General features: G+C 36.6%; 1 protein-coding gene across 3 annotated transcripts in view; it reads left to right on the forward strand.

Moving 5' to 3' along the window:
- The first annotated feature begins 113 nt into the window (after positions 1–113).
- Positions 114–12292, forward strand: part of ZNF800 (zinc finger protein 800) — a 29587-nt gene continuing 17408 nt past the window's right edge. For 2 of the 3 annotated variants that reach the window (XM_039726954.1, XM_039726956.1), the window contains exons 1-5: positions 121–202; positions 483–593; positions 3220–3315; positions 6569–6712; positions 9177–10932. In XM_039726954.1, the coding sequence (XP_039582888.1) occupies positions 533–593; positions 3220–3315; positions 6569–6712; positions 9177–10932 (2057 nt within the window). In that variant the 5' untranslated portion in view covers positions 121–202; positions 483–532. Of the gene's footprint in view, positions 203–482; positions 594–3219; positions 3316–6568; positions 6713–9176; positions 10933–12292 lie in introns of all 3 variants that reach the window. The other variant, XM_039726955.1, reaches the window with a different exon arrangement.

A 12292-nucleotide genomic window follows, 5' to 3' on the forward strand; every position in this document is an offset into this window, starting at 1 on the left:
GGACCACGGCGGCCGCCGCCCGGCACCTGTGCGGCCAGGCCGGGGAGCGGCGCCTGCGCACTGCGCGGGCTCGCGCCGCCAGGACCGCAGTCACTTCCTGCCCCCGTGCCCATCCGGCTCCGGGGTCAGCGGCCGCCGCTCTGGCGGGACAGGGGCGAATAAAGTTTAATTCGGGGAGGGGGAAGCCGCCCGTCCTCTCCAGGTAGGGCCGGCCCGCGGCACCCGCCCGTCGCGCCCGCCCCGTCCCGGCGTCGGCGCCCGCTGTCACCTGCGGGCAGGTGGCGGCGGGGCGGGAGCGGGGCCGTGCTCGCCGCGGCCGCTGCAGAGGGCGTCGTGGGACCTGCCGACAACAATGGGAGTCTCTCCTGCGCCAGGGGTGCCGCTGCCTCCGGCCTGCCCGGCCGTGGGAAGTGGGTGTGCGGGCTTGGCGCGCTCCTGAGCCGCTTGTGCTTCGGCGGTGACTGCTAGTTTGCTTATTTTAGCAGAAACGGGCTGCTGGATGTAGAAGGAAAGTAGGTCGTGCGCACGGAAAATGCCTCTAAGGGACAAGTGTTGTCAGACTGACCACCATCACCATGGATGCTGTGAACCAGGTACAGTGGTGTGTGGTGCTTCGGCTGTTTTGCATGTCTCCTTCTTTGAAAGCTTGCAGGAACTGTTGTGAGGATGCGAATGTATATCATTAGTGTTAGCTCTAAGTATAAAAAGTCTCTGCATTTTGTTTGGAAATAGGTTTTTTTTTTCTATCCTTAAACTGTCACCTTGAAATCATTTCAGGAAGAGAATATTTTAGTTCCTGCATGTGGGATAATGCTCAGGCCACCACATGGGTGTTGTATGAAGTGAGCAGAGGAAGGCAAGAGCTCATATAAAACAACTGATCGTTTTGTTTCCAAAAAGTGCAGTGTTCTCATGGTTTTTTTGTAAAATGGTGTTTCTGACAATCATTTGCATTTGTTGTTTATATTTTTACTCTGTCTTCTCTCTTGAACTCTGGTGACATTGAAAATCTTAGTCTCAGAGGAGAAAAGTCCCACCTGGAACAACTCTTTACATTCCATGCCTGAGTGATGTGAAAGATGCCATCAGTGGAAACTGTAATGAATATTCTGAACGTTCAGCCAACCTGTCAGATGCTTTTGAAATTAATCTGCTTATTGTTATAATTAGGATTTTTAAAGGCTATTTTGTTTCTTTTTGCCTTGTTGTGGAGTTTATTTGGATGCTTTCACTTGCGTTTTTGAAAGAAAGGTGCTGTTTGGATGCTTTCACTTCTATTTTGAGAAGAAAGTCATCAGTTTGGGGAATTAACAGATGAAAATGTGAGCACAGTGACTTTGATTATGCCCCTTTAGTGAAATGTAATTTGAGAGTAGATATTGTTCAGTTAGTAGAAACATTTCTTTGTGTTGACGATGAAATGGCTTTGAGTTGTTCTAGTGCTTTAAAAGCACTAAAATATTTTTCTTGCCTGACAAATTAAACAGTGATGTGTTAGGTCTGCTTCACCTGTGTTACTCCTGTTGCTGTCACTTGGTGTTGTACATGCATATTAGAGGCTGTATACAAACCAAAATGTTTTGTTTTGAAGTGTAGGGATTAGGGTAGTAGAATACAATATGCCATTGTGTTAGAGATCCCTAACTGATTAGCTAATTCGTCATGGTTGTTATGTGTTTGTATTTATAATAATATATTATGGGACCAGGATAGTTGGGTGGAATGTTCATTCTGTTGTCCTTTTTTACAGTGCTTTGTTTTCTGATGTTCTTTTCAGTTAGAATTTATTTATAACCTTTTAGCTCAACATTCCTGTCAAAATTTGTTTAGTCTTTTTGCACTTATTATCTCTAAATAGTTTTATACTATGCCTCAACTGGCCTTTATTAAAAATAAATTTATTGGCGATCAGAGATCTACATTTGGAAATTAAAACCTTACAGTGGGGTTAAAATCAAACCAAATGGTTAAGGTAGGAGCCAGATTATGAAGTGCAAGGCTGGCTGTTTAGTCAATAAGAAATATAAAATAAGATCTAACTAATGATTTTGCAAACACATGCTTCAAGAAGTGTTCTTATTCCTGTAAATTTGGGTTCCCTCTGGGCCATATCTATATATAGCAATGGAATGCTATTAATTTTCACGTGCATGCATACTGGATATTGGAATTGCTAAAAATTCTGATTAATATATGTATTAGTTTCAATAGCTTTTGCAAAGAATATGTGCTGGTGGTGGAGAGAGATGGGGAAGACTGATTTGGTGATCAGAATCCAGTTTTATTGGGTGATGCAAATGCTTATATACTGTTTAAGGGAGACTAGTAACGTGTACTACAGGGATTAGGTTAAAGTCACATACACAAACTTTTGCATATAACAACATCTCTTGCTTGCAGAGTTTAGTGGGGTTTCCTTTTTCTGGTAAGCCTGTTTGATTAAATTTTCTTGCAATCTATGTCTAATTTTCAAAGTTCTGTTTGCTTTTGCCAAGGCATCCTGTTATCAAATCTCTTATGTTAGCCAGGTTGAAAGTCCATCATCTGTCTTGTGTCCCCCAACATTCCAACAAATATGATATGGAAAGAAACATCAGAAATAAAGTATTCCCTCAGCAGTTTTATTTGAGCATGAAGAGTTTATTGAATGTAGCTTTTGTGGTTAAAAATACTGTGATAGGTTTTTTTGGTATATGCTATGTAGTTATGCTTGTGCTTTTTTTCTGATCATTGCTACTTTAAATTTGGCTTCTTTGTTCAGGTGCATACTGGCAACATTGAAGTCGTGTAGTGTGCTGTGGAGTATTTGGTAATGGTAGTAATACAGTATTTGGTAATGCTGTTTTGTACATGTTATTTGGTTTTAACAATGGAAGTCAAGTGGATTGTTCTGGGGAATTACTTTAATTGATGGACATTTCTAGCGAGTTAATTTGGTGTTATATATTTATATGTTTCTATGGTTTTTTACATGTAGCTTTGAATACAGACATAAAAAGTTACCAAAAGGACAGCAAACTCTCAGAAGGTGTCATAGCTGGGAAATTCAGTGTTGACTTTTTTAAAATTCAATATAAGTGAAAAGTTTAGAGTAAGGCTACTTTTACTGTAGTCCTGGCTGTTCATTTTAGCTAGTTTACTGTATGTATGGAAGATTCCTAAATTACGAAAATTACCTGAGTGTTTTCTAATGGCTTATTATCCTTTTATATATTTCAGTGCGTCTGTTGGAACCTGGTGATCCTCCGTTATTGCAGCAGCCTCTGCAAACATCAAAATCTGGTATTCAACAAATCATTGAGTGTTTTCGATCAGGTAGGAGACCATGCCTGACCCCGAGGAAGCTCAGCTTGTTAAAAGAGTTATGTTTATTCAGTGTATAAAATAACCAGCACCTCACTTTATGCATATTTGCAAAATATTTGTACAATTTTGGAATCAGGTATTCCTTTTAATAAGGGTTTTCACAGAAAGTAATGAAGATACAGATCTTGCTGTATAGTTACACTTCAAAAACCTTAAAAATTAAGTTTGTTGTTCTGCCTTGTGTCATTTCTGCTGCTAATACAATGAGTTTATCATAAAACTCCTGAGGTGAAGAAAAAACTTAATCTTGAACATCTTAAATTGCTTAATCATATTACTTTTAAGGTGTTCTTTGGTTGATTTTGGGAGTTGCAATACATAGCAATGAACAGCTAAGCATTTGGGGAGGCATGCTGGGGAAGATTGAAACCTTCAATGTTTTCAAACTGTTTCTACACTTCTGATGTGGCAAGAAGTGCCACATTTTACTTTCATTTTACTTTACAAACATTTTACTTTCACAACTCTTGGTCTTTAGTGCTACTATCTATGCATTTCTAGATTTTTTTTTCCCCGTAGATCTTTTAAGTATGGAAATGTGCCATGTATAAAACACTGCTGCTGTGCAATAAGATGCATGTCTGGTCTGACTCTTGTAAATGGGCACAGTATTTAAGTTGTCCACTAGCGTTTCAATAACTTAATACAAAAACAGGATTTGTGATTATTCATTAGTAACCCTTTTAAGTTTGCTTGAGGCCTCAGAGATGTGTGACAGGCTTCTTTTGCTTGAAGCAGATTAATGGAATATCTACTGGTACTAGCACAAACTAGTTGCAGGTGCTTTGTCTCTGAGCTACTTCCAGATCGTCCTCACTGGCAGGTGTTAAATTGATAGCTTACTTTGATATCATCAGTCACCTGCATCAGGGAGGTTGGACAGAAGGCAGGAGGACTTAGACAAAGATTTTAATGGCTGGTTTTGAACAAGCAACATTTCATTATGGAAAGAGAGTATTTGATTCTTGTGGTAAAGGAATAGAAATTTAAGACAGAGTATTGTACATAACTGTTTAAGGAATTTTATCAAAAGCTTCTGTCATTCAAAGCATTAAGAATAAAAAGTGAATATGTTTTTTTTTCTAAAAAAGAAACTGCTTGCAAAAGGCATAAATTTTGGAATTTCTGATAGAGATATTTATGATTGGTGTTCTCTACTCAATTTATTGTGACTTTGATGTTATTCTAGCAGCAACATTTACAAATGTTAACAGAGTCTGACAAGATATCACCTGCATTACCATCACAATATACAATTAGATGTAACTACAAAATAGAGAAGACTTCAGTAAGTTAAATTTTTTTGCTGTTTTGAGAAGTTTCTGAATGTCTGCAGTTTATTTCAAAAGGACCAGTTATTTTTTTCACTCTCATCTGTGAAAAGTTTCGCAGATGCATAAGGATGATTTGAAGCCAGAAGGACTACCATGTCATATAGTATGATTTCCAATGTGTCATAAGTCCTTTAATCTCATCCAGTAATTCTTAAATCCAGTAATTTGTATTGGAAAAAAAATATTTCAGTCCTGAACAGGGACTCAGTATAACAGGGAATGAGGAACCTGTATGTCCCTTGGCTGGGTAGTAATGGAGAATTTTTTTTTTTTGAGAATCAGGCTTGTGGCTAGGGCATGCATGAACAGCATGGAATTTTATCTACATGGAGCATCTTCAGTTTTGTTCAGCTGGATTTTCTTTATATGCAGAAATTCAAATATTGGTGAGATCAGAGTAAACAACTTGCCTTTGGGGGGAACTCTGTACAATTTTTATTTGTTGCTATATCTAAATATAGTAGTATATATAGTAGTAAATGTAGTTTGGTAGTCTGTAAAAACGCAGGTCAGGTGAGGGTGAAGTTAGTAACACTCAAAGAAAGAGCAGTGGATATGGCTTGGGAAGGCATAGCAGGGGACAGAAACTGTGGTAGCCTCAGATGGCCAAGTTTGGATACCATTTTTAAGGAACTGTTGAAGAAGACACTGCTTTGCTGAAACTCAGATTTAGAAAGCTTTATTGCACCAAGAAATAAGTTTTCATGGTAAGACCCATTTCTACTGAAGAACTATTGCCTATTATGAATTTTTTAATATTTGAAAATTTTAATTTAGAAAATAGCTCTGCAGTGTGTTTGAACTTTGAAAGGAATTCTTAACAGCAGTGTGATGAGGTGACAGAACACTTGACCTTGTAGTTCAGCTTGAAGAATGTCTTGCTGCTGCTTTTCCGTAGGTGTTTGATATTATTTATTGATGGTCCAGGTCATTATATTTTTCCTTGTTTGGTTAGTTTTGAATATTTAAATTCTAAGAAAAATAAAGATAGGTAAAATAGCTGAATTTGGGTAGTTAGTGCTCCTTTTCTAATTTGGAGTGGGTAAGCATCATTTAGTAATCTCTTGGTAATTTTAGGCCTTACATTCATAATTTTCATGAAATGAGAAATGAAGGACTAAAAGTAAAAAAAGAGCAGGAGCTGGAATACTTCAACAGTGCTAGATCTAACTATCTTTATATACAATGCATAATAGTCTGGAAAGCTGGCATATTTTATCACACTCTCTATGTTTTAATAGAGATCTTTCAGATTTAAATTGTATCTATTTTCCTTTATTCAGGCTGAAAATATGTCTACATTTCTACTATCTCGTCTAAGTATCATCATCTTAGACTTGGGTCAGATATCTAAGTGTAGTAACATTTCTTGACCTGTTAGTTATTCTCTTTGGTCTATTCAGTCCTTTAGCTTTTTGCTTTACCAGGTGCCATTTCTATACGAAATAACTGTGTGTGTCTTGTTTTGATAGCACTGTAGGATAACCCTAAAGAAAAAATACTACAGGCTTCTTTAAATGCTCTAGGTGCTTATTCTTTCCTAATGGGCAATTGTATTACAACAACCAAATATCGTAGTAAGAACTCTTCCCTAATGTTAGATGTTAGTTCTCATTGTAAATCATTGTACTTTCTCTGTAAACTGTGATGTGTGTAATCCTTGAGGTTTTTTTTCATCCCAGTCTTGTCTTCATAGTGAAACTTGGAACATGTGTCATAAACTTCCAGTACAAATGAAGTAGCACTACCAAAAGATAAAATGCTGTTGTAATTATTCATGGTCTAAAATGTTTCCACTTTCATGGGATGATGTGAATTAAGAAATGAACAGAAAGCCTTTCATAAGTGTAATATTTATTCTATTACAGGAACGAAACAACTTAAACATATCTTGTTAAGAGATGTGGACACCATTTTTGAGTGTAAATTGTGCCGGAGTCTCTTCAGAGGATTACCAAATTTAATTACTCATAAAAAGTTTTATTGTCCTCCAAGTCTTCAGATGGATGATAGTAAGTCTTATTAATTTCAATGTTTAATTAAGCTATATGAAGTTGAAAAATTTGTCTTTCATTACTATTTACACAAACATACCTGAAACAAAATGCAAAAATCCAAGGTGGATCTAAATTTCTGTAGTAATGTATGTAGATCACTTTTATGTTATTGAAGGAGTGACAGTAATGAGTTCATATGAACTAACAACCAAGAGCCATGCCAATATCATAAATAGATAGCTAGTTTATACATCTAGCCTTTTAATTAAATGTCACTCTTTAACGCTTTTTATTCCTTCTTCCCCTTTTTGTTTCCCATCTGTCCTTTATTGTGAAAGATACCAAAAGCATGTCAAAGGACTGGGAAGTGAATCTCACAGAAGACAGTGACTCTAACAGGCTGTTTCAGTTTTAGGCCATCATATCTCTGATGAATTTTGGCTGCTCCTGTGAAGTGACCTGGGTCAATCCTTAATATTCTCCTGTACTGAGAGAATACAGTGCTTGTGTCATGGACGCAGTCATTTGGTTTTAGTCAGTATGAAACACAGACTAAAAGTTTACCCTTTTTTTTTAAGGATCTGTGCTTGAATAATGCTGTCTCTTTTCCCCTGCTTCACTTCACTGTAGGCTGCATTAACATATCCTATGTGATCATGCCTAGCCCAACATCTTTGTTGTGGAAAATGAGCTTTATTACTAAAAGAAGTTACTTAAATGATGAGAAAAAAGCTAAGAACGATATTTTTTGTGGAAAAAAAATTTATTACAGTCTCATTACAGTGATGATTTTTTGTTAATCTGAGTAAAGTTGATTAATTTGGAAATGTGTCAGCATTCAAAAGTGTTTGTAAAGCTAATTATCTTGATCTCTTCTCTAGATCAGTATAGGTGCAATGAGGATTTTTCTTTCCTAATTAATGCCTTCCTGCCTCAATATTTCAGAATTAGGAACAGAGATATGCTTTGATTGTTTTTGCACGTGGTGTCAGCTGAAAGGAGAAGGTGAAAAGGCTGGTACTTAAATGAGCTTGCTTGGCCAGTTAGAGAGTCACAGAGCTTCTCTGTGACAAGGGGTGACTTGTAGTTTCAAAGCAAGGTTAGAAGTGCATGTGACTTTAGATGTAATAGTTTCTAAACAAAGTAAGATTACCCTGAGCAAAGACTTAATGTCCAGCTCCTGGCATTCTAGCCTTCATTTAACTTTCTGATTAACTGTCTTATGTTAATATGAAATAACATGCAACTGACATACAAATAAAATAACTTCCACTGTTCACTATGAGAAGAGCAAATAAAAGGAATAATACTACACAGTCTGAATAAAACTGTTTAAGTACTTGTGCTGTATATAAAATTGAGTATAGTTATTGAACTAAGTGGGAGTTTTTTCAATAAATAAAAGATAGTGAACAAAAGGCAGGAATCAAAGTTCAGCACACCATGGTGAAAAATTCATGCACTCAATATCCTAATGAAGTAGTCTTAAAAGGTGCTATAAAATCGAAAGAAATTTTTACTCTTGGTAAAAACTGTATAGATAGGCTCATTTGAAACTGACTGTAAAAGCTGTTAAGAATTCAGTGTTAAAAAAATGGGTTTGGAGCAACAAAACAGCTTATTTTTTGTACTGACACTTTCCATGTATTGTTGGGTGTGTGGAAGGAATAACTCTCACTGTGGGTTTTTAATTAGCTGTTACCAGGACTCACATCTTTAAAATTATCCACAATAATTTGAACTGTGTCATCTCAGTGCCTCACCTTTTTGGTGTAGGACCCCAGCTTCCTTGTTTTGCCATTGCGGATGCTTCGACTGTCACACTGGGAACTAGAGCACTGAACTAATTTGGCATTAAAGAGAGAATATTACTGAGACCTGTAAAATATTATCTACTTATATCTTTATGCAATGCTCAGGTTACACAGATGTTTCATCTTTGGTAAGGATTGTTCAGAATTCACAGAGAAGAGCTTATTTCCAGAATTAGGTTCCTTTATTGAGAGTGCCTATAAAACCTATATTGCATATAGGTTACACAGATGTTTCATCTTTGGTAAGATGAAACAGAGAAGAGCTTATTTCCAGAATTAGGTTCCTTTATTGAGAGTGCCTATATCCCACAGTAGGAAAATCGGTTTTTAATGATGCTTCAGGCTTAGTTGCACACCTGCAGAAGAAGCTTAGTTGAATGATGTTATTCTTGCAATTGATACAGTTTTTTAAAGACCAGCTTAATTCCAGTCATACAAATTTTTAGTTCAGGTGGCTTTCACATTAGCACGCCAGGAGGGTTATTTCCGATGCTGGCTTTTAATAAAAAGGCAACTTGCAATGATTACTCAAAGCTGTTGAGTGGTCAGAGAGTACAAAAGAGGATTTGTGGAAATTTGTGGACTTATTGGTTAAAAGCCACTTTGAAATTTAAATAATTGGAAATTACCAAATCATTAAAAAATACCCTTTCCTCTTTTCACAGACCTCCCAGATACGAAAGATAAGCAGAGTCAAGCCATAAATGACCTTCTTGAAGCAATCTATCCAAGGGTAGATAAGCAAGAATATATAATTACGTTGGAACCTATAGAAACTAATCAAAATGCTGTATTTCAATATGTGTCAAGGACTGCTAGCCCAGATGAGAACATAGAAAGTAGCCATACCCCTGATCAAGCTCCAGTACAGATCCAGGAACCCAGCACTGAGCAACCCAAGACTGTTTCAGCTCCAGCCCCAGTCCCAGCTGGGGATACTGTAGAATTACCTCCTGCTGATCCTGTTACAAACAAGGTGTTACCTACTCCCGAAGAACAGCCACCAGCAGTAAATCCTGACTTGGACTCTCTGGATAATTCTGATTATGGCCACCAGTTGATTTGTTGCCTCTGTAGGAAGGAATTTCATTCAAGACGCAGTGTACGCCGGCACATTCGAAAAGTACACAAAAAAAAGATGGAAGAACTAAAGAAGTATATAGAAACAAAAAAGAAACCAAACCAGTGCTCTGCAAGAGGACGAAATAAGAATGTTCTTGTCACATTAGGTAGAAGTTGTCCTGTGTGTTATAAATCATTTGCCACAAAAGCCAATGTAAGAAGGCATTTTGATGAAGTTCATAGAGGATTAAGAAGGGATTCCATTACTCCTGATATAGCTACAAAGCCTGGGCAACCTTTGTTCTTGGATACAGTTTCTGCTAAAAAATCTCTTAAGACCAGAAAACAAAAGTCGTCTTCAAAGGCTGAATACAATTTAAGTGCATGCAAATGCCTTCTGTGCAAGAGAAAATATAGTTCACAGATAATGCTGAAAAGGCATATGCAAATTGTTCACAAGATAACTCTTTCTGGAAAGAACTCTAAAAGAGAGAAAGGACCCAACAATACTACCAATGGCACAGAAATACAAGTTGAACCAGCAGATTCTGTAGAACCTTCACCCCCTTCCATTGTGCTTTCTCCACAGAATGAATTAAAGGGAACAAATCATTCAAATGAGAAAAAAACCACACCGTCAGCACAAAAAAATAAGGTTAAACAGGACCCTGAAACCCCTAAATCAACTTCTAAATCAACCACTAAATCAACCTGCAAATCAACCACTAAATCAACCCCTAAATCAACCAATGCATCTGCTGCAGGTGGCCAGCAAAAGGCCAGGAAGCCAAAACTTTCAGCTGGCTTTGACTTCAAGCAGCTTTACTGTAAACTCTGTAAGCGCCAATTTACGTCTAAACAGAATTTAACAAAACACATTGAATTACACACAGATGGAAATAATATTTATGTTAAATACTACAGGTGTCCACTCTGCTCTTACGAAACGCGTCGCAAGCGCGATGTGATCCGACACATAACTGTGGTTCATAAAAAGTCACCGCGCTACCTTGGGAAAATAACGGCAAGTTTAGAAATAAGAGCAATAAAGAAGCCAATTGATCTTGTTCTGAATAAGGTGACAAAAAGAGGCTCTCAGAAGGATGAAGCAAAACAGATTGGTTCAAAACAGGATGTCACCTCTAATTCTCCCAATAAAAAGTATGAAGGAGCTGATGTTGGCATTGAAGTAAAAGTAACAAAAAACTTTTCTCTGCACCGATGCAATAAATGTGGGAAAGCATTTGCCAGAAAGGCTTTTCTAGAACATCATAAGAAAACCCACAAAGCAAACGTATCTCATTCACCTGAAGAAAGTAAAACCAAAGGCAGAAGTACAAGATCTAAAGCTGTTGTCTGGTGAGGAAAAAGAGAGATTGTTTTGTCCTTTTTTTTAAAAAAAAAAAAAAAAAACAACAAAAAAACCCAACAATGCTACTGCATTTCTTTTGCTGTTGTTGATTTATTGCTGACAACCTATTTTTTCCCATAGATTTTATGGTTTAGTGATTTAAATGCAAAAGTAGATGTCAAATTTATTTTTTTTTAGCATTTTGGAAAAGAGTTAAAATCTAAATTTGTCATTGTAGAAAGATGGAATTTAGATTAAACTGTACTAAGTCAACTCTTTAAACTGTCTTAAGACATCTGCTGTAATAAGGCTAATATAAGTACATTTTTAAAATAGTAATTTTTTAAGATTAACAGTAATTTTGTTTGGTTTGAATAACTTAACTCATTTAATTAACTTTGCTGTGACCACTTGAAGAAGTACTAAAAGTACTAAAGTAAAAGCTGATAACAGAAAAATATCTCTATGAATTTACTGGAATTAGCATTTGTAAATTTAAATTTTTATTTTAATGTGCATTGCCAACACACTGTCAAGAAAAGTGCACAGAACAGTTTTTTAAAATGCAATTTGGTTGCTTAGTTGTTTTGATTTAAAATCATTATGAGTTAGGTGTCTGCAAATACCTTTGAAGTCATCAAATTTAGAATTCCATTCTTTTAATGCTTATTTATATAAGCCCAGATTTGGAGACTTGTGGTCATTTAGTTTTTTTAAATTGTTCAAATCTTATCAAGGTTTTTGCTTTAAGCATTGATGTGTATTGATGTCTGCCCTAGAATTTTCTAAACTTTTGCTTATGTGGTGCTCTCGGAATTTTTTACACTTGGAGAGGTTGTATTTGTAGCTACTCAGTTTTCCATAGGCCTTGCCATGGCCTATTTTTAGAGGACCTTTTAAAAAAGAAAATATTTGTGTGCAGTCACTTTGTATTTCACACTGACCAACTGATGGCTGAAGGTTGGGGATTGTACAAAAGTACGATGAAGAGAGATTAGTGATAATTTGAGGAGTTTTTAACATCCTTATGCAGCATCATCTTTCTAGCATATTTGGCAAAAAGAAAGCAAAGTATATGTGCCTTGTCCTATGTTTCAACTCTGAAACGTTGTTTTCTGGGAGGTGATTCAATTTGAGTTCAGCTTTCACAGTGAATAACCACCTGGTTATGTTAAATTGTGATGTGGTGCTTTCGTGACTATCTAATAAATCCTGACCAAATTAGGCAGAACTTCAAAAATTAACTGAGTTGAACCCTGAATTATGCTGAATTCTAGAGGGGGAGTGACTTCTACATTTTGTCTACGAATTAAAAATGTAACCTTGTAAATTATTTATGTTGTGTAGTTTAAAAGATAATTATATGGG

Source organism: Passer montanus, unplaced genomic scaffold (genome assembly GCF_014805655.1).
Source record: "Passer montanus isolate IOZ18808 unplaced genomic scaffold, ASM1480565v1 scaffold6, whole genome shotgun sequence".
NCBI classification, from domain to species: domain Eukaryota; kingdom Metazoa; phylum Chordata; class Aves; order Passeriformes; family Passeridae; genus Passer; species Passer montanus.